The 20,920-nt window shown below is 32.8% G+C and overlaps 4 protein-coding genes and 1 long non-coding RNA gene across 7 annotated transcripts; 3 read left to right on the top strand and 2 right to left on the bottom strand.

Moving 5' to 3' along the window:
* Positions 1-87: 87 nt before the first annotated feature.
* Positions 88-4,548, top strand: LOC119644724. Its single transcript, XM_038044442.1, has 9 exons — positions 88-322; positions 386-605; positions 671-920; positions 987-1,277; positions 1,346-1,616; positions 1,676-1,766; positions 3,748-3,865; positions 3,927-4,128; positions 4,182-4,548. Exons 1-9 carry the CDS (start codon positions 88-90, stop codon positions 4,517-4,519), a joined length of 2,016 nt encoding a protein of 671 aa, XP_037900370.1. The 3' UTR covers positions 4,520-4,548.
* An 80-nt stretch (positions 4,549-4,628) lies between these two features.
* LOC119641396 (probable ATP-dependent RNA helicase DDX46) lies at positions 4,629-8,807 on the bottom strand. The gene is made up of 5 exons (XM_038040033.1): positions 8,627-8,807; positions 8,265-8,567; positions 7,071-8,193; positions 5,920-6,920; positions 4,629-5,848 (listed from the first exon to the last, which is right to left on the bottom strand). Exons 1-5 carry the CDS (start codon positions 8,644-8,646, stop codon positions 4,804-4,806), a joined length of 3,492 nt encoding a protein of 1,163 aa, XP_037895961.1. The 5' UTR covers positions 8,647-8,807; the 3' UTR covers positions 4,629-4,803.
* A 952-nt stretch (positions 8,808-9,759) lies between these two features.
* On the top strand, positions 9,760-11,122 carry LOC119635859 (glucose-induced degradation protein 8 homolog). Of its 3 annotated transcripts, XM_038030875.1 has the most exons (5): positions 9,760-9,837; positions 9,976-10,246; positions 10,304-10,526; positions 10,589-10,760; positions 10,835-11,008. In XM_038030875.1, exons 2-5 carry the CDS (start codon positions 10,129-10,131, stop codon positions 11,006-11,008), a joined length of 687 nt encoding a protein of 228 aa, XP_037886803.1. In that variant the 5' UTR covers positions 9,760-9,837; positions 9,976-10,128. The 3 variants fall into 3 exon arrangements, with proteins under 3 accessions (XP_037886803.1, XP_037886820.1, XP_037886811.1); XM_038030892.1 differs by lacking the exon at positions 9,760-9,837 and having other exon boundaries at positions 9,947-10,246; positions 10,307-10,526; positions 10,835-11,122; XM_038030883.1 differs by lacking the exon at positions 9,760-9,837 and having other exon boundaries at positions 10,129-10,246; positions 10,835-11,122.
* Positions 11,123-11,601: 479 nt separating this feature from the next.
* LOC119635881 lies at positions 11,602-13,981 on the bottom strand. The gene is made up of 3 exons (XR_005247104.1): positions 13,818-13,981; positions 11,969-13,321; positions 11,602-11,825 (listed from the first exon to the last, which is right to left on the bottom strand). It is a non-coding gene; the product is annotated as an uncharacterized LOC119635881 (long non-coding RNA).
* A 600-nt stretch (positions 13,982-14,581) lies between these two features.
* LOC119636974 (solute carrier family 35 member E1 homolog) lies at positions 14,582-18,464 on the top strand. The gene is made up of 4 exons (XM_038032741.1): positions 14,582-15,073; positions 15,139-15,347; positions 15,576-15,701; positions 17,564-18,464. Exons 1-4 carry the CDS (start codon positions 14,728-14,730, stop codon positions 18,011-18,013), a joined length of 1,131 nt encoding a protein of 376 aa, XP_037888669.1. The 5' UTR covers positions 14,582-14,727; the 3' UTR covers positions 18,014-18,464.
* The last annotated feature ends 2,456 nt before the right edge of the window (positions 18,465-20,920 follow it).

Genomic DNA, 20,920 nt, shown 5'->3' with positions numbered 1-20,920 from the left:
TTCTTAACCTTAACGATCATTTAAGCACCAATTTTATTGTTTTTTCGACAAATATCAAAAAGTCATTCAAAATATTCAGGATATAATATGCGAAAACAAGAGGATGGAGAATTTTTTGTGAAAAAAGCTAAAAAACTTCGTCGAATAAGTGCAACTCATTCAACAAGTGCAGATAGTGGAAATGATCAATATCATCGTCAATTTTGGGAACACCCTAAACTTACGAATATTATCAATCAGCTGCAACATGAATTCCGTGACTATAAGTACACGCTATATAGGTGCGCTGCTAAATTTGTGACTTTACAGAAATTGTTTTTTAGTAAGTTTTATAAAAATCTCAGAAATGTCTAGGCCTTTATAATTATTCAGTATGCTTCCGTAGCTAACAACATACCTTATAAACTCATATTGGCTGTAATGGACAGGCATGGTATACTTGAGGGTGATGTTAATTTAATGGTGCCGCCATTTCAATTGACTTCATTAATCCATGATATATACTATGCCTGTGACAAATTGGGGCACTTCAATGAAATACTAGACTATACATTGGAATCAGCCACAAATTTGTTATCAAATTTTTTCTGGAATATCTACGATCCGTACGAATCTTAAGATTAGATTATGAAATGAAATAATTTGTTAATTAAGTAAATTCTAATTTTAGTCACCGTCGTCATTCAATTTCATTAATGGAAATCAAAATTACTTTTCTATTGCTTTGCAAATTATACCCCAACGATAATTATATACTTGAAACATACAAGGCGGTTAGCTCAAAGAAGACTAAATGTGTCTCAAAATTAAATTTTGAATATATGCTTAATACGTTGGTGAAAATGTGGACATACATTGGTGAAGAAGCAGGCTATGGTACTCATAATATATCATTGATCATGGAACAATCATTCGCAAGAGTAAATATATATGACTTGATCCATCAATATTCATGTTGGTGTTGACTTTATCTCATCTCTCCTTAGTGTCACAATGCTTCGGGTTTAACGGACTATCATTACCATTGCTTATGGACAACAACGCATACCAGATTCTTGATTTATGCCAATTTAATAGCTCTTATTAAACGAATTGAAGATACTGAAAAATTAATACATTATAATGCGTGCGCTTCATGCTGTTGTGCGACTATAGTTGGTATACGTTTTAAATGTCAATCTTGCAGCGATTTATCTTTATGTTTAAAATGTTTTGCAACTGGCTATCAGACTAACAAACATCATGCTGGCCATCGCATGTGTGAAATGTTTTCAGAGGTAATCATTATAATAATCACAAACAACATATACACATATAATAAATATGTATTCGATTTGGTTTCTAGGATTTACCTCCCAAGAAATTTTCTAATTATTTCTCCAAATTATGCACCTTTTTATGTTTTGCAAAAACAAATGAAGAAACTCGGGGTTTTTGTAATCCTAATGAATCCATAACCTACAATAATACTGAATTGATTACGATCAATGCAAACGGTTCCTCTAGTGCTTCCACATTAAATAAGGATGTTGTTGTTGACTTTGAAAATGCTTTAAATTCTCGAAATAGTAAAACATCACTAGAATTTGCCAAAGGCAAGCAAGAAACTGTAAGCGGTAAGTTCTATGGTGATCTCCTTAGAAACATGATTATTTAAGTAATTGTTTATTTTTAGCTTCTTTAACTCTTGCTACAACCACATCGAATGCCTTAAATGTATCGGAAAGACTTCAAATTATCATTGATAAATTGCTTTTACAAAATAGGTAAGCAAATAACTAAGTAAGTACAAGTGTATAAAAATGTGTTACGTATAAGTGGGATCCCAAGGTTTCGTCTGGTTCATTAGCTGTATGTGGAAGAATCTTGTCCATTGAATATATAATAATTACTTAATAAGTCATACTATCATCCCACTTGAATGTATGTTCTCATTTGCATCTTTTTTTTTTTTTATCCTTGGCGATTATGCGCGAATTCGTATTGTTTTGATGTAAGGTCCATTTGATGTGAAGATCACTCTTAAAATTAATCAAGTATCCTATAATCGAGTAACCTTGAATTTAATAATATTTGTATAAGTGAAATCGTGGTGCCGCTTGGTCTTGAAAAATTTAAAGAAAAATTTTTGTTTAAATTTATTTCAATTTAAAAAGATTTAATATCCCTCTAATCGTTAATGAAATAAAGATATTCAGTGATATTATTTTCTTCATTAATTCATTAACTTCTCCATATTTGGATTTAGTAAATATATGTAAAAAGCCTGGAAGCCAATAACGTTTTCGCTTATGTTAAACGATTGTATATCGAAGCAAGATCGGTTGTATGGTTAAGCTTTCCTATAGATAGAAATTGCACTGTTACAGCTTAGGCTGAAGTCTTAAGGATTATATTCATAGAATTATTCAAAAGCCCGACTCTATTAATTGTTAATTGGTTCTCATGCAGACACACATGTGGCTTCTCTTTGCATAACATATAAAGTTATTATAAAACATTTGATCTAAGAGAACTTAATATTAAAAAAATGTTTACACTAATTACAAGTTTGCAGCTGCAGATGTTATTGATAACTTTTATTACTTAATGATTTCTTCACCATAACAGCTTTCAATTATTTTCGTATGTAATTATGATCGGTCTAGTGCAATGTCCTTCGCAGTGAAAAGTGTTGTTCAGATATCACATAGTTTTATTTAGAAATATTCCGCTAGGTGAATTAGAACATTTCTTGCTCAAAGAGGGAATACGTGCATTACTTTTATCATTCTCGATAAAATTTGAAGACTCTGCCACGTCAGAGGATAAGGATTAATTTATAATACTTTAGCTATGCCTAGCGTAGTTGAGATCACAAAATTAATAAATTAAATGAAGCAAGTAAAAACACGGTAGTGGACCACTGCTGTAACTACTGTGTCGCTACTTTTGAGAATGAGGCGTTATATGGGAAATTATGGAAACGATGATCTGATTTTGCGTAATTTTCAGTAGGGTTCGTCCTTGATCGGTACACCAAACTTTCCCAAAATAGCTCAAAAATAGCGGCCTGTAATTTAATATGACCTTGCTCCACAAGCAATGTAGGGGATAGTACAACAAAAAAAAGAACAAGAAAAAAATTTAAAGAAACACAGGTTCGTGCTTTCTTTATCAGATATTCCATGTTCGTTTACAGTCCGTCCGCTGTAATGTGTTTGCCATCATGTATCTACCTTTAAATTTCCTCACAGCACCTTTTCCTACCTTAGCAAAATCATTAGAATGTTATTTATAGCTTTGGAAAAGTAAAATACTAAAAATAACGGACATGACTCCCACAATTTGTCTTTCTCATCGAAAACACATCATACGCCTATCTGTTATCTTAACTACACGCCGCCTTTGCTACTTAACACCCGCAGGCGTAAATAACTAGATAACTAGATCTATCCGCCGCGTTTTAAACTATATTTTGCAAAATTTATTTATAAAAAAGTGTAAGAAAAAAATAAAATATTAATAATTAGCATTAAATTAAAAATATTAAAATTTCGACATATTATGATGAACAGAAAATATGGCATATCTCATTCTTCTCTGGAAGTCGATCATTAATTAACGATTCTTACAAGCGCTGTTCTTCAAATTTTGCATTCCTTTCTTTACGTGAGCGCGCATGAATCGATTTCTATAAGTCCGCCCTTGTTAAAAGAATATAAAAAGCGTTCCACTTAGCTAAATGATGCTGATTATTCTTTGCAGCAAATTGGAGCAACAACTAAGCTGTGTACAAACTTCTACACCTGAAGAAATATCAAAATTTTTAAGTGCACATCAAAAATTTTTAATGGAAATTATTAATGAAATGCGAAACTTTTCGGTAAATATAAAATAGAAAGAAAAATTTTATTAAATATCGCTTATCAATAATATATTATTAGCAAACATCATCGTCAACGATACAATCTTCTACAAGGAAATATCCATCGGCAAGTACACCAAATCAATCAGTTTTCTCTACTACGACAGAAATGGGAAACTTTAGTTCCATATCGGGTAGAAAGGTGAATGCTAGTAGCAACAATAAATTTGTTGGCAATGTTGGCGATTTAAATAATCTCAAGGATCGCTTAACATACTCAAGTAAGAAATTAAGAATTATTGAATAAATTATATTTTGATTTTTTTAAATATAGTTAATGGGGCCGATTTAAACCGCAGTTATTTGGATGCAAATAGATCGGATTACTCTCTTAGTGATCTAAGCTGTTGGTTCAATCAAAGACGTTTATCTACCTTATCGCCGTCTTTAAGTGTAGTGCCTGAGGTGAATTCCGCACAAGTTTCACTTATTGATTATAAATCGGCAAACGCATTAATATTGCATGATCGCGATACAGAAATGACGAATTTTAAGCTTTTATTGAATAAAGTTAAAGAAATTGTTGAAGATTCTTATACTGACAACGTTTTAGATTCTATAATAAAAAGTGAGGAGTCGCGCAGTCATTATGATCGCATCGAAGATATATAAATATTAATATAGCTGTTTATGAAGCTTTAATTTCAATATTTTTTCACAAAAACTAAAGATCAAATCAAATCAAAAACATAACTTGAGAAGTTCTAGCATTTTTTATATTTTAAAGATAAGTGAAAATCATTATTATGTTCAACGAAAAGGTGAAGTGAAAGTATTAAAAACAGAAAATACATATTGAAATACAAAAAGTTTACATATACCGCAATGTCAAAAAATCTGACCAGATTATTAATATTATTGTTATTACTTTTAGCTGTCATTAATTAATTTTATGACTATAGGACTTTGTAGCGTCCCTTGTTAAATACATGATGTGCTGAACTAAGTTTTAATAGTTCCTCTTTAATGAGTCTTGTAATCTCACGTTTGGCTTTTTGGACAGCCAATTCACTGCAACTTTCTATAGCCAAATATAGTTTGCGTTCACCTTCTGGCGGTGCTTTACCGGGCGGCACATAAGTACCACGAACAGTAAGTCCGGCTTCAGAGTATTCGGATATTTGAGCCAAAGCCTCCTTGGAGGTGACTTTCCAGCGGGCCTGCTGGGGGAAATCATTGATTTCCAATTCCTCTTCATATTTAGTAAAAGAATTGGGCTGATTAGGTAACAAACCAGTTATGCCACCGGTTCCGTCTTCATCATCCTTTGGCTGATAATTGAGTTTGTTATTGAGCTTGGCGGCCAATTGTTCAACCACGGAGCGGGCAGTAATCATTGGCTGAGCGCTGCCAGCACCCTTTAGTATAGCCTCGGCGGCTACTTGAGTGCTAGCCTTTCCATCGGCTCCCAAATTCTTTGTAGTGCTAATTTTCGAAGCCCTGCGTTTGGCCAACTCGAGCTTGTCGGAGCCCACACTTATGGCTACGGTAGCAGCGCCAGCTGCAATGACAGTACTGCCAGCTGCGGGTGTGGCCACCATGGTCACTGCGGGCGTTAATACAGAAGTGTCCTTAACGGTGCGCTTAGCCGCAAATAATTGTTCAATTTGTTGATCGATATCTTGTTCAATATCTTCTTCATCATCGGAATCGGCCAAACCCAAAGCAGCTTTTTGAAGTTTCTTGCTTTCTTTGGCCGCATTGGCTTCTTGTTCATCGAATTTAAACCCTTTACCGCTAAAACCACCGCCAGTGTGCACTTTCTTACCCTCAGCTTCTTGGGCAGTTTTATATTCACTCCACATTGTTTCCAAGTCCTGGGGAATTGCCGTTTCTGATAATTCCAGAGCTCTTATAACATCGCCAGCGTAACGGCCTTGATCAGGTGTTAGAAAAGTCCAAGCACTACCCTTTTTGCCAGCCCGTCCCGTGCGACCGCATCTTAAAAAAAAAAAAAAAAACACGAGTGTAACACATGTCGAAATTTCCTAAATAAACTTTTTACTATTTACCGATGCACATAATCCTCATAATGATTAGGTACATCATAATTAACAACTAATATCAAGTCCTTGACGTCTAAGCCGCGAGCAGCGACTGAAGTGGCTATTAACAATCGAACCTTACCCGATTTGAAGTCTAATATAGTAGAATCCCGATCGAATTGATCAATACCTCCATGCAAGCTCCTGCAAGCATATGAAGCTTTCATAAGCTCTTTTAGTAGTTGATCGGCATTTTCCTGCTTATCCACAAACACTATGATGCTTCCACGTTCTTGAAAAATTCCTAACAATTCCAATAATTTTAAAAATTTGGCTTCATCACCCAAAATGGCCACATGTTGTTCGACGTCTTTGCACACCACTGAGCGACCTCCCACAATCACTTCTATAGGTTTTTTTAAAATGCGTCTTGCCAAAGCCTCCATTTGCCGAGGAAATGTAGCACTAAACATAACTGTTTGACGATCTGGTCGCACATTACCAATAGTGCGCATGACTTGTGGTTCAAAACCCATATCAAACATACGATCAGCTTCATCTAATACTACGTACGTTACGCGACGTAGATTAGTAACTCGTCCCGAATTAGCAGCCAGCATATCGATCATGCGACCAGGAGTACAAACAATAATTTCAGCTCCCCGTTTCAGTTCAGCAATCTGTTCGGAGATTCCGGTGCCACCGTAAACACAAACCGGTCTTAAATTAAGGCCTTTCGAGAATTTACGTATATCTTTACCGATTTGCATACACAATTCCCGTGTTGGAGCCATGATTATTGAGATGGGTCCATCGCCATCTTCAAGAGGCGGTTGATCCAAAATGTGCCTAAACATAGGTAAAATGAATGCTAGCGTCTTACCACTGCCAGTTTTAGCAATACCTATCAGATCGCGTCCGGACATAATGGCTGGTATGGCTTGACATTGGATAGGTGTAGGCTTTTCAAAGCCAAGTTTGCGCAAAATATCCATTTCCTTTTTGCTAACACCACACTGTGCCCAAGTCTGGCACAAAAATTAAACAAAAAATTTTTTTTATATATATGTACATATGTATGGGCGTCTATGACCTGATTGCAAATGTTGGTATCAATTGTATTGTTTATACCAATGTTCGCAAAAGGTAACGCTTACGTCTGAAATCCATCAACCCACCTTAATAGGTTTCGGACAACCTTTACCCTTGACTTGTACACCCTCTAAATCAGCACGATATTTCTCCACTTCCTGTTGGGTCATGCGTGCTAGCTCGGGTACTTCTACATAGAAATTTTTACGGAATGATGCATAATCCACACCCGAATGATCGATTTTAGCCAATTCTTTGCGATGCTTATTCGCTAAATTAGCTGCAGTATCTTTAATATCTTCAAGCTCTTCTTCACTAGAATACTCTAAACTATCCATATTTTGTTCGAGAAGTTCCCCTTTGTTTTTTCTTTGAGTTGGCTTTTTGGCAACACCAGTCAATATTACAACGCCTTGATTTTTCTTAGGCTGCGTAATGATATGGTTAACTTTACGCACCTCTTTATCAACTTCCTGCATGTACGCATCCAAAGGATCAATTTCACCGTCATCTTCCTCTTCTTTCACCTTTTCTACTATTGCGATGACTTGCGGCTTTTCCTTTACTTCTTGCATTTTTGCTTCCGCTTCTCTTTCTTCTTCACGTAAAGCTTCAATTTTTGCTTTAGCTGCTGATACAACACTTTTGTTAAACTTTAATTTGTCTACTTTTTCCTCATCCTCGTCGTCCTTAAATTTTTTAAGACGATGAAACTTTGACGGTGGTGAATCTGGTTCACGTTTTATTTCTATTGGCGTAACGTTATCCTCTTCTTCTGATTCATCTTCTAAACTCCACTTTTTAGCCGTTACTGAAGCTACGGGTTGGGGAATCAACGACTTTAAATCCTTTTTGTTAGCTTCTAACTCTTTAAGTTTACGTTCTGCCCGCCAACGTTCTATACGTTCACGGCGCTTAATCATTTCCATCTCTAAACGTCGTTGCTCTTCTTCCTTGTCTAGCTCCTCCTCTTCCTCCTCCTCCTCCTCCTCTTCCACATCATCCTCGTCAGCGTCACCATCGTCATTAGAAGAAGAGCCAGAGTCTGCTTTAAGAATCACTGGTGGAGTTGAGGATTTACGCTGTACATTTTGCTCTAATTCCCTTTCCTTTTCACGCTCACGTTCGCGTTCCCGTTCTCTTTCACGTTCACGCTCACGTTCTCGTTCTTTTTCGCGGTCACGCTCTCGTTCTCTCTCTAGTATACGTCTACATTAGATAAATAAAAGAGGGAAAAATATTTAATTACACAAATTTTCTTCAGATGCCTATATACTTACACTCGCTCTCTTTCGTATTCCTTTGATTTGGATCTAGAGCGTCTACGCCGTTTTTCGTCTCGACGTCTTTCCGCGTCCTTAAATTCTCTGTCTCGTTTCAGACGTTCATCGCGAGAGCGACTGCCACCTCTACCATTACGAGAAGATCTCATGTCTTTTGGCGTACGAGATCTGCTCCTACTGCCATGGCGGCGTTTGCGATCGCGTTCACTGTAACGTTCACGTTCATAATCACGTTCCCTATCACGTTCTCGTTCACGTTCTCTCTCCCGTTCTCTTTCACGCTCTCGGTCGCGGTCTCTCCTGTAAAGAAAAATTTTAATCCTTTTGCTACAAATCGGTAGAATTGATATCCGTCTTACCCAGAGCTACTTTTTGACATATTTTTTTTTATTAATTTATGCTTTTTAAATATATGTGTCCAATTATAGAGAATTCCTTATTTTAGTTCGCCTTTAACCGTAATTTTCACAAATTAGTAAACGCCGCATGAAAGAAAAAACAATAAAACGCTTAAGAACCCAAAACCTCATTGGCTATAAAGTTTGTCATGTAGCAGCCAGCTGATAAAGCTGAATAGTTGCCTTATTTAATCAAAATAAATGATGTTGCCAGATGGTTTTTGATCCATTTCAATCCTTTGGGGAAGAAAAGCAAAAGTACGCCCCAAGTAATAATTGGATACTTATAAGGAGGCGACACAATGAGCTGTTATTCCTGTTTTCGCGATGTGTCCAGCTTTCCTGACTTTTTACATAACATTAAGGAAATTGACAAATGATATGTTTGCCCATATAAAACAAAACCAAAAAAAATTACAAGAAATGATGATTGTCCTTTTTAAATTTTAAGACCATTTATCTAATCTATATTTATCTTACTTTAATAGACATTTGCTTATATTCTGCGATTTGCAATTTTAATTTATACCATGCATTGACCTTAAAGTTGAAATTGCTCTATTAGAGAGTCATAAATGATAATTTCTAAATTATAAATCAATTGGTATACAAACAGGCTTTCGACGGTGTTATAAAATCTAAGCAGATTATGAAGGTTAGCAAAATTTTTATTTTTTATAAATTTGTTGTTTATGTTTACGTTGATTACTTTTTTTTTAGTTATAAAACCATATGTCTTTATTTACATTTCCCTGCAAAACAATATGGTAGCGCGGCTGCTCATTGTGTTTACCGCGTGGGACTTCTTAACCCGAAAATGAAAACGGCGCGCTATTGTATCAAGCCCTTTGCTTAAATTTTTGTCGCGATTTTGAAGGGACGAAAGGCAATGATAATAACATCAACTTGAATGAATTTAATAATAATAATTTAGTGGTTCTTAATAATATTTGCACTATTTAGAAACAAGATAATAATATAAAATTTATATTTTGCTGTGAAGGATAAATAAATAACCGCGCATTCAATGTGACATCACGGACGAAACTTCAAATAAAAATAATGGGCAAGTTCAATTCGGAAGAATAGGCTTCACTCTTTCGTAGTGTTAGGAGAAGTAGGTTGTACTGCCAAGATCTGCGTGTTTGCCTTTAACCTTGGAAGCTTAAAAGGTGAGTTTTCCAATTCTTCAATGCAAAATTTGCAATTTTCGAGATGAGGCTGTTCTTACTTATGCTCTAACTTTATAGTAAGAAATGTTTGACAACCCTGATTTAGTCTGACTGCGTTGTTTTCTTGTTTTTCTTTAGACATAGTTCACTTAAATAATCGCTCTTTTTTTAAGAACAAAAGCAAAAATATTGCAACACATAAATAGTAAAAATTTTAGAAAGCGAATTTGTTTGGAATAGTTTGTTTTAATTAACGGCTTCAAAATTGGCAAAATAAGGAAAAATAAGAAAATGAGCTACAGTGACAAAAGTGACGGGATTACTAAAGAGGAGTGGATGTTGCGTCTGGAGCAATTTCCTTTTAAGCAAGCGGACATGAATCGCTTAATAATGAATTACTTGGTAACGGGTGAGTTAGTATGTGATTATAATATAAAAACTTTGTCGCTGAATCTTGTATTCATAGAAGGCTTCAAAGAAGCGGCCGAAAAATTTCAATTAGAAGCTGGCCTTGAGCCTAGCGTTGAATTGAATTCTTTGGATGATCGGATTTTAATACGAGAAGCTGTGCAAAATGGTCGCATACATGATGCTACGCATTTAGTTAATCGACTGCATCCCGAATTGTTAGATAATGATCGTTACTTATTTTTTCATTTGCAACAGTTACAATTAATTGAACTAATCAGGTATTTGCATATAATTCCAATAAGCAATTTAGTTTTTAAAAACACTTCGATTTTTCAAATAGAGCTGGTAAAATAGACGACGCTCTGACATTTGCCCAAAACAAGTTATCCGAAGCTGGTGAAGACATACCAGAGGTTCTTAGTGAATTGGAACGTACTTTGGCTTTATTAGCATTTGAAAAGCCACAAGAAAGCCCTTTTGCTTACCTACTGGAACAATCACATAGACATAAGGTAATTATACTTCTTGAAAATAAGTTTCATCATGATTGAAATTCGTTCATTTATTAATTTGCTAATTTATCCAGATTGCCAGTGAATTAAATGCTGCCATATTAAAATGTGAGCATAGTGCTGACTCAACACCAAAAATTATGTTCTTATTAAAATTGATTATGTGGGCACAATCTAAACTTGATGCTCGCGAAGTTAGTTATCCGAAAATGAAAGATTTGGAAACGGCTCTTATCGAACCCAAATAAATTCCGAGTTAATCGCCAAGAAATATCAAGTAATGGTTCGTTTTGTGTTTTGTTTACTATGAAGATATTTTTTAGCAATTTAGAGATGTTTGTATAAATTTAGTTTCATTTTTTATATCGTAATTATTTACTGTAATTGATAAAAAAAAAAAAATTCCAAAAATTCAATTCATACAAGTAATGATTTAATTAGTAATACACCATTTTGATAAATTTGGCAAAATAAATACTGTTCACTACTTAAAACAATCAGAGTACTTTAACAATTTGATACAATCTCAAAATATTTGCTATTAACGTAATTGCCTTAAGGCATTTGGATTTTGTATAAACAGAAGCGGAAATCGTTTAGTTAAAAATATTTTTCAGAATTTAATCAATTTTTTTTAGTTTTTAGATAAGATATGGTAAACTTCTGTTAAATAAACTGAAAATGTAAGAATTTTTTACCAACCAAAAAATAAATATAAATCCTTATCCATAAGACCAACATTCCTTCGGATACCGCAGACGTCGTTCGGTCCAGAAGTATATCTTCGAGTATCTCTAGCGTAGCTAAGAGAAAAGCCGGGCTTTTGCAGGCTCCCTGTTCAAAGAAAACTATAAAATAAATATTCCTTTTTGTTTGGGTAAGCAAGCATTTATTGTAACTCATAGCATTATCGGAAAAATTGTGTTTATCAAATAAATTTTTGTCTTTGCATTGTGTTACCACAATCATTTTGTTATTGGCCAGCATTTTTTCATTATAGTTGAGGGCTTTATCCCATTCTAAACGTGACGAATATTTAAGATGTACCTAATTGCGAAAGCAGAACTGTATAGCGTAAGGTTGTCGCAGAAAGAAAATTAATATTTTACTGTATTAATATATTTACTATTTCGATAATTAATATAAAAAATTATATTATATTTTATTATCATTTAAGATTCATGAAAATATTAAAATAAATGGCTTACCAGCACCTAAGTAAGTAAAAGAAGCAACGCGAGCATTCAGGTAAACCACTTCTCTAAGCACTTTCAATATTTTTGACAAAATAAAATCCACGCTACAAAATTTGGTATTCCTTTAGATACAAGCTAGTAAACAAAATATTAAATTGTGACGTAAACTGCCTTTCGATTCTACAAAGTCTTTTTCAGAGCGTAGCTATGGCACTATATAGGTCTAGTTTTTATTACATCGACCGATTTGGAATCATTTTTTTAATGCTCCTAAGCTTATGTGTACGTCTATCGACCTTGTTGTCTGGTGTTTATTCATTGCACTAAACTAATTTAATAAGTCTTTTATTCTTTTGATGTCATTCGTAGTCAGTTTCACATTTTCAGTGGCGTGAAATTCATTTACACGAGAAGGTCTTAATAATCGAACTAAAGTAGCTACTAATCATTACTACTACTATTCTGACGTTATTGTTTTATTAAATCACCTCAGATCATGCTATTTGATGCTCAGATGGTTATAATTTTTTTTTTTGTTTATTAATCATAAATTATGGACAATTTCAGTGTAGGGAATAGTACCTTTTTTGGGATTTTTTCGAATTTTTGTTTTTATTCTATTACCAAAAGCTGTCAATACCAAAGATCCCTTTCTTCCATTGCGTTTTATAATATCACTTCTAGTAAGCTTTTGTATAAATATTGCACGTATTGAAATATAAAATTTCATACATTTAGTTATACATATATGGACGACAAAATTGACATTCGAGCAGCAAGCGAAGCATAAGATATCACACATTTCTGCCAAAACAGTTTAACAGCTGATCTTATCTTATCTTGTATTTGGCGTTTAAGCTGAGTGTGGAGATTACAAAAGCATGACCTGGTTTGTGATTTACTTTTCAGCAGATTACAGTGCGTTTCTATTATTATAACAGAGTGTAGTGCAACGCAGAGACACCATTTTTAAAAATTTAAAGAAAATATAGAAGAAACGTGTATAAAAAATGAAAGAAAAAAAAATTACAATGTTTTTATATGATTTGGTGGGAAATAAGCAAAGGTACGACCATAAAAAATTTTTCCTTTATTAGTTTATTTGTTGATCAACTTCATTAGATTGCTGAAACATTTGAGGACTAAGAATAACTCGCTCCTATTTCGGCGTCTTCAAATCAAGTTTCCTGGGCTTATTCAAGGGGAGACATAGATCGTAACCATTAAAATCCAGCGCACATATATTATGCAAGATGTATTCTGCACAATATTTTTACGAAATGAAGTATAAATGCTGAAATGGGGTCAGAATCAACTGGTTCTGTGGACGAAGCTATTGTCAGCAGAAATCCAGCCGACATCCAACTAGAAGGAAAAAAAATTAAAACAAATTATATAAACATATTGTAATGTATATAAAATAAATTGTTTATTTTCTGATAAAAACTTTTAATAAACTTCATTTAAGAAAATAAAAATATTTCAACACCTTTATTTTAAAAAAATAAAAACGATTTGAAATGTTCACTTTAAAAAATAAATGTCAATGCAAACGAGCCCTATATCAGTTCATTATTCCAATGCTGTAAGGATTGAAGATAAAAGTAACATTTTTTTAAATAAATGCTTTTCTATAAATACACTTATACTTATTTTTTTCGGGTAGGTCCAGTTAAATTTGCAGACAATTCTCGCCATAAATTTTTCATTTACTGTGGATATGTCTAAATTAGTTTTTTCTTTTAAATATCTGTATCGTTTTTCAGCAAACGACAAATAATAATTTAATTGCTATTACTATTTACACACGCGAAAAGTAATATATTAATTCTTACATTAAGATTGTGCATTAATAATTTACCCTTAACTTATTCCATTTTGCATATATATTTTTTTTTTTGGCAAAGCCGTATATTTTCTTTTTTCTTTAACACTTCAAATTGTAGTTTTTATAATCTAACAACGCTAATTAAATGTAAAATTTTTCTTGGAGAGCTTTGTAGTCATTTTTACTTTGGAATATGAAATTTGATACAAAATGACAGCAAACGATGACAGCCAAACAGAAGAATAAATGTTATAATAGCTGAACAATAACAACACCAGAATATGGCTGTAATTTAAAAAGGAAGGGAAATCAAAACAAAACCAATAAATTCGGTGGGTTAGGTAAAAATATGAGTAGAACTTGACAAAAACAGCCTTATTATAAACTAGAAGATATACAACAACGATAATATACAATGACGCAATATTTATTATTTTGTATTGTTTCAATAATAGTTCTATTTGAAAAAAAAATCTTTTGATATCTTTAAAAAATCGTTGCCTTAAATTTTTTCCATGATGCTCTGCATATTGCACTAGATCGTCATGTATCTTACCAATTCCTGGTAGTTTTTCCAAAACATTTCCAATTTGGATTTGAAAGCGCAGAATTTCAGATAAATCTTTCTATTAAAAATATTTATTAGCTGGCAATACCTTTTCTTGCTAAATTACAAAATTAAATTTCCTTCAATTTTTATCTATAAGATAACTTGTCACGTCAATAAAAAGAGAGTGAACCTTTCTCCAATTATTTACAGGAACTGATTTTTTTTAAACAAATTCGAATAGAATAAGTTTTTTAACTAGTGAAACGAAATGTTGACATTAAACTATCTCAACACGAAAATAAAACAGTGATTAGTTGTTGGTCATAATAACAACATAAGTTTAATAATTTGTAATTAGATTGGTTGAAGAAGTGTTGGCAAAAGCAATACATAATGCTAAAGAGTGGCGGGGGAATTAGCAAGCGCGCTGGATCTAGACATGTTTTAATAGTTCTTACCTTATGTATCCTGTGGTACATAGTATCGTCCAGCAATAATGTGATAGGTAAAATGGTGCTCAATGAATTCCCTTATCCGATGACTGTGACTATGATACAATTGTGCAGTATCACATTATATAGTGGCCCTTTTTTCAATTTGTGGGGTATTCGGAAGTACCAGGACATGGAACGTAATTATTATTTACGTATAATAGTACCTTTGGCTTTTGGTAAATTCTTCTCATCTGTTGCCTCACATGTATCATTATGGAAAGTGCCAGTTTCTTATGCACATACAGGTAGATCTGTGCTTTCATGATCTTATATTTAACCAAATAAAATAAAACTCATATATGCATTTCAGTTAAAGCAACAATGCCATTATTTACGGTTATATTAACGCGCTTAATATTTAATGAAAAGCAGCCGACCTTGGTGTACCTAAGCCTGATACCTATAATAACGGGTGTGTGTATAGCAACAGTGACCGAAATCTCATTTGATATGATGGGCTTGATTTCAGCTCTTATATCTACAATGGGATTTTCATTACAAAATATCTTTTCAAAAAAGGTAAGTTAACAAATATTTTAGTTAGTTCATTATACATAAGCAAAAGTATTTTTTTAGGCATAGCATAAATAATCAATTGATATTAATTGAATTTTGTTGTTATTACATGTTTTTTGTAAAGAAAATTTTGCTAATAGAGATCCAATATATTTCTTACTAATATAGTGTTTACCTTTCGAGCAATTATGAAATTTGTTAATTGTTTATTTTTATTTATCAATTTTTTAGGTTCTTAAAGACACAGGTATACATCATCTACGTTTATTGCATTTGCTTGGTAAATTGGCGCTTTATATGTTTTTGCCAGTTTGGTTATATCTCGACAGTTTTCAAATAATAAAACATCCAATTGTTGTAAGTATAACGATTAATGAATATATTGATTACGTAATTGAAAATTTTAAGAATTTTTTTCAAATTTAAGGGATTGAAAAAGAAAAAAATTTGATAACCTAGCATTTTTACATTACATTATCATTGTAATAAGTTTCTCTAAACGCTTAAGTTTACTTTGGAAGAGAAAGCAAAACGAACGATGTCGTTATTATATATATAGAAACCGTTCTGGGTAGTGGAATTTCCTGACGATGCAATAGCGTTACAATATGCTTCACGGTCCCACAGCGCAAATTATAGGACCTATTATAAGAATTTGAACCATTTTATTCAACAAAATCAACCTCATCTAAGTTGGCTATTTAAACAGGAGACTTCGTTTAAAATAACCGTTGAAACGTATATGAACCATTTATCACAAAAAGAGAAAATCGAAAGAATTGAAAGCTTGGATTATTTGCCGTTAAAGGGTATTGTAGTAGTTGCAATTGCCAAAAGTAGAATGGTGGTATGCAGAATTCTGGGGTCCAGATATATATCTTTGTGCTCTCTCCATTCTCAAATAACATATGATACTTGATGACTTATGTGTACATTTTTTTTTTCTTTATATGTATCATCAGAAGACAGATAGCTTTTGCTTTTCTCATCCACTGCACACTACACAGTATTGCAGTTAAAATAAGATTCATATTGTGGAAGAACGCTTCACTATGCCATGGGTTTTTCACGCACAACAATTTAGAAGCAAACTGAACATTCCAAAAAGCAAAAAAATCTTGAAACTGTGAACTAAGAAAGAGACAAAGAAATTATTGACTTTTGACCGATTGACCGATTCGCCTTCATTTTAATTTTGTCTGCGGATATACAAACTTATTCTTCCAGAAAAATCGCAAACATCGTAATCATTCTCTACAGACGGATGGGCATATATAAATATTTTTCATTTTAAAATAACATACATTTGCAGCGTTCATCGCAATATAACAGTGCGTTTAAGCTAAAAAAAATGAGATATATATAATGGTCGATGAGGCTTGAGTCTACTACGACGCAGAACGCCCTGGATATTTAATTTCCAAATGCCGTATAATCTGGACTGTAAGCCCAAACCCGAAATGTGTTTGCCAAATTCTATATTTACTCCTAGCTTCTTCAAAAACTTTGAGAAACGGAAACCGACCTATGTTACACACATATCTACTTTATCTAATACTTTTCTCTGACTGTTACAAAATAAATAATTTTTCGATGGTGACTACAAGAGTGACTGATTAATCAGTTAACCGTATCAACTTTAGCGATATACTCGAATACTTATATACTTATCAAACAGAGACTATATATATTATATAAAACTAGGTTGTAATGAGACGAGATGACGAAACGATAAAAATATTTTCCAAAACACATTATTACGGCAATTACACATTCGTGAAGACAAAATTTTATGAAGACAATCCGACAAGAACAGATGTACGGATCGTGACATATATATATTTGCGATACTTAATTAAGTACTTATGAAAATTCTCTAAAATTAAAAAAAAAAAAAAAAAAAACTCACATTAAGAGAGAGTTTTTGTATAAGAAATCGCGAAAAACTTTTCGAAAAGATTTCAGGTTTTATTTTTTGGTAAATTTTTGATTTCCTAAAAGTGTGAACATCAATTTTTAAAGGTAATTACAGCTACAATATCAGCAATCAATGCATCAACTGTTTACACATACTGCATGGCTCTCATCAGTGTCGCAGTGTTTCTTTCCTTCTTAGTAGAATGATTAGTATTTTTTTAAAATTTTTTATTTAAAAATTATTATGAATAAGTCGCATAAAATTTTCATTTATATAATTGCTTTTCCTTTTCTTTTTTTAGACCAATTTCGATTATCGTGTGATAGCATTACTCTTTGTTGATGGTGTATTGAATTGGTTGCAAAACATAATTGCGTTTTCGGTGTTGTCATTGGTAACGCCGCTTACCTATGCCGTAGCTAGTGCGTCGAAGCGTATTTTTGTAATTGGAGTATCATTAATAATACTAGGGAATCCAGTTACTTGGATAAATTGTTTCGGTATGACTTTGGCTATCCTTGGTGTGCTTTGTTATAATAGAGCAAAACATTACTCAAAAGAACGTGAATTATTACCAGTAGCTGTTCAGAATGGTAATTTAAAAAAATATACAACCCTACGAAATCAAGATTCTTATCATATGAACACCACTAAACCAAATGGCTACACCATGGGCAAAAAGAATAGCTTATTAGCTACTGGCAGTGGGATCGTACAGAATGGTAGCACAACGCATATTTTATTCGTTTAGAATAAGTAAATTTGTGTAACCTTTTTAGACAAAATTTTAACAACATTTTTTATTACACTTTTTAATTATGTCTATAACCTTAGCGGGCGTTTAAGTTTTGTTATTCCCTATGTAATTTATAAGAAGAAGAGAATTTCGGAAATCTTTTTCTAGTTTCTAGTGCTAAATACTAAAACCCTTGAGAAGAACGAAACTATAATTTATAAATTTAGAAAAATTTGAAATATTTCGATAATTTTCGATATTCGATTATAAAAACTGGCCTCGCGAAATACTCCGTTTATATTATGTATCCAACCAACCAAATTCCGTTATGATTACGCGTATCAAAAATTAATCTTCTAAATGCTATCATAACATCTATGAAAAACGCATTAAGTGTAAAGCATATTTTCATCAATTATCTACGGAAAAATTTATAATTTCTATATTAATATAAGGTGAAATTATTTTTACATACAATAATTTTTGCATAAACAATGTGTATTAAAAAAAAAAAAAAAAAAAAGAATAGAAAAAAAATGCGGCAAAGACGATCGATTGTCACCTTCTTTACGCTTTAAATATATTTTTATGTAATATTTTGCTCCCTTTATATTTAGAACATATGTTGGATACCTGTTTTCTTCATAATCAGTTTGTACATAGATAGAAAAGGTTTTTGATTCATATCTCTGTAATGTTAGCTTTTGTTGACCTACCTAATTACAATTGTGATTAATTTATTATCGTACCACAGTAAGTATTGTTACAAAATTTTAATGTATCTAAATTTGTACAGATATGAGTATTTTTTTGGAATCACTGAACAAATGTTTTTATATTTAACGAAAAACAAAAGCAAAAAAAAAAAAAATTATTTTTTGCTAACAAAAGCAATAATTTATCGTTATTCACAAAATGTTTTATTTTATAAATCAAATGAACTTGTGTATGTGTACGAATTGTTTTATATATCTTTATATGTAATGTAATAGAACAGATTGAAAATTCAAAGCTGAAAGCAATATTTATGTATATGTGAAATTGCAGATTCATCTTAATAAACAATTATATATATATATATATATATATTTATTTAAAAAAAAAAAAAAAGAAAAGGAAAAAGTTACTTATGTATTGAGTTGAGGCGTAGCCGGTTGTCTAATGAACTCATTAGCTCATTGAGTAATTGCCCGAGCTTTTTAGTACATTTTCGGGAACATATTAAATTATTAAACTCACAATGATTCCTCTTTTTTTGTATTATTTACACAAATGCTCTTATTACTATGCTTTCCCTTATCTTATGCGTAGCATTGACAATGAAAATGACTTGCCTTCCGTCAAATTGTAAGTAGAAGCCTCGGAATTGAACATTTATTGCAAATTTTCTTTGCAAGAAAAATTAAGCAATTTTTTATTCCACATTTCCCAAAGTAAATCACTATCGACTATTCATTATCAGTGTGGACTTTTAATTAATTTAATCTTTTACTCTTCATTTAGCTGAGATATTAAAACACAAATTTAATAAGTGAATATAATAGGGCGGCCGACCTTCAAATACCCTACACCATTTCGCTTAAGACAGTCACTGATATAACTCACTTCTCAAGATAAGGTCTTATATACGGGAAGTGGTCGAAAAAGTGTTCCAATCTGAATCATTTTCAACAAGATTCGTCCTTGGGTTAAAGCATGTCGGTATATTAAATTTCAACAAAATATGTCGGAAATTACGATCTGTAGATTGAATACAAGAATCCAAGACGGACGGACGGACAAACCGACAGACAAGCTTAGACTGATTCGGCAAGTGATTCTGAATCGGTCGATGTAATGAAAGGTGGATCTTAAGCCCTGCTAGATGTTACATACAAGCGTATTTACATAATATACCTTGTACCACAAGCGATGTACGGTATAAAAATCTACTATGACAGCCATACCAGATGGTTGTTTTTACTCTGAGATTCATATAATATCTCGCGTATTACAAATACGTATCTAGATCTCTTCTTACTTACTATGATTAAAACAGCTTAGCTGTTTTGCTCACAGAAAAGATAACAAATTTGTTGTGACCATTCGTGACGGTTATCTTTACAAAATGTGTGATGGCAAGCAATTCAATAAAAGTGGAAGAAATTTCTACCAACACTTTATTTCTAAGGTTTCGGATAGACGCTTAACTACTGGGCAGCTGAGCAGATTATGTTCGACAGATCGATCGTTGGCGTATATATCATAAGCGTTATTGTAATAAAGAACAAGTTTTTCTTAGCATAAAAACCTTACACAAGACCCTTCGTCATTTGACTTATTTATCGCGTGGATATCGTTTCGAGGATGCTCATCAAAACTACATTTATTGATAGCAAAATTCTTATCAAAAATATGACAAAGTTCTTAATAACGAAATATTTAGCTATGCGAGACTTCATCACCAAGAGATACAAAATTTTTCGAAAAAGGGAGGGTTCATTACTTCGATTAATCCCTTAACATAAAGAAAGAAAGAGAGAGAGAGAGTGAGAGAGAGAGAGAGAGAGGGGACAGGCAACTCACTAGAAATAACATTACGGATATGATGGGGACTTGAGCGTGTTAATTCAGTCGAACCTTTTAGTATTCTATATTCCTATATACCTATATGTTGTTGTTGTATGTACAAATTCGCCCTCTGACGGGACTAATGCTCTTTACGCGGTTGCAGCTTTTTTAGAGGCAATTCTGATTGTCATAAGTCATTAGTTCGATGATGTTACATCTAGACTTAAGACTGAAGAAGCCTTTCGAGACTTTCTCATAATGTCCTCGAAAACGTTAAGCGCTGCCCAGAAATCGATTAGATTTCATTTAATTGAGTTTAATTGCTTTAATAAAGTGCATAGCCATTCATTGCGCATAGCATAGATAAAGTTT

This window comes from Glossina fuscipes, unplaced genomic scaffold (genome assembly GCF_014805625.2).
Source record: "Glossina fuscipes isolate IAEA_lab_2018 unplaced genomic scaffold, Yale_Gfus_2 0, whole genome shotgun sequence".
In the NCBI taxonomy this organism is placed as follows: domain Eukaryota; kingdom Metazoa; phylum Arthropoda; class Insecta; order Diptera; family Glossinidae; genus Glossina; species Glossina fuscipes.
This window is presented reverse-complemented; position numbering and strand designations above follow the sequence as displayed.

Excerpts from the sequence above, each read along its gene's own strand:
- LOC119635859 (XM_038030883.1), top strand. The coding sequence starts at position 10,129 with ATGAGCTACAGTGACAAAAGTGACGGGATTACTAAAGAGGAGTGGATG. Across the intron at positions 10,247-10,303 it reads AATGAATTACTTGGTAACGG|AAGGCTTCAAAGAAGCGGCC; the intron begins GTGAGTTAGTAT and ends TTGTATTCATAG. Across the intron at positions 10,761-10,834 it reads AACAATCACATAGACATAAG|ATTGCCAGTGAATTAAATGC; the intron begins GTAATTATACTT and ends TAATTTATCCAG.
- LOC119636974 (XM_038032741.1), top strand. The coding sequence starts at position 14,728 with ATGCTAAAGAGTGGCGGGGGAATTAGCAAGCGCGCTGGATCTAGACAT. Across the intron at positions 15,348-15,575 it reads AAAATATCTTTTCAAAAAAG|GTTCTTAAAGACACAGGTAT; the intron begins GTAAGTTAACAA and ends TCAATTTTTTAG. Across the intron at positions 15,702-17,563 it reads TAATAAAACATCCAATTGTT|ACCAATTTCGATTATCGTGT; the intron begins GTAAGTATAACG and ends TTCTTTTTTTAG.
- LOC119641396 (XM_038040033.1), bottom strand. The coding sequence starts at position 8,646 with ATGTCAAAAAGTAGCTCTGG. Across the intron at positions 8,568-8,626 it reads ATGTCAAAAAGTAGCTCTGG|GAGAGACCGCGACCGAGAGC; the intron begins GTAAGACGGATA and ends TTTTCTTTACAG. Across the intron at positions 5,849-5,919 it reads TATGAGGATTATGTGCATCG|ATGCGGTCGCACGGGACGGG; the intron begins GTAAATAGTAAA and ends TTTTTTTTTAAG.
- LOC119644724 (XM_038044442.1), top strand. The coding sequence starts at position 88 with ATGCGAAAACAAGAGGATGGAGAATTTTTTGTGAAAAAAGCTAAAAAA. Across the intron at positions 1,617-1,675 it reads CAAGCAAGAAACTGTAAGCG|CTTCTTTAACTCTTGCTACA; the intron begins GTAAGTTCTATG and ends GTTTATTTTTAG. Across the intron at positions 3,866-3,926 it reads ATGAAATGCGAAACTTTTCG|CAAACATCATCGTCAACGAT; the intron begins GTAAATATAAAA and ends ATATATTATTAG.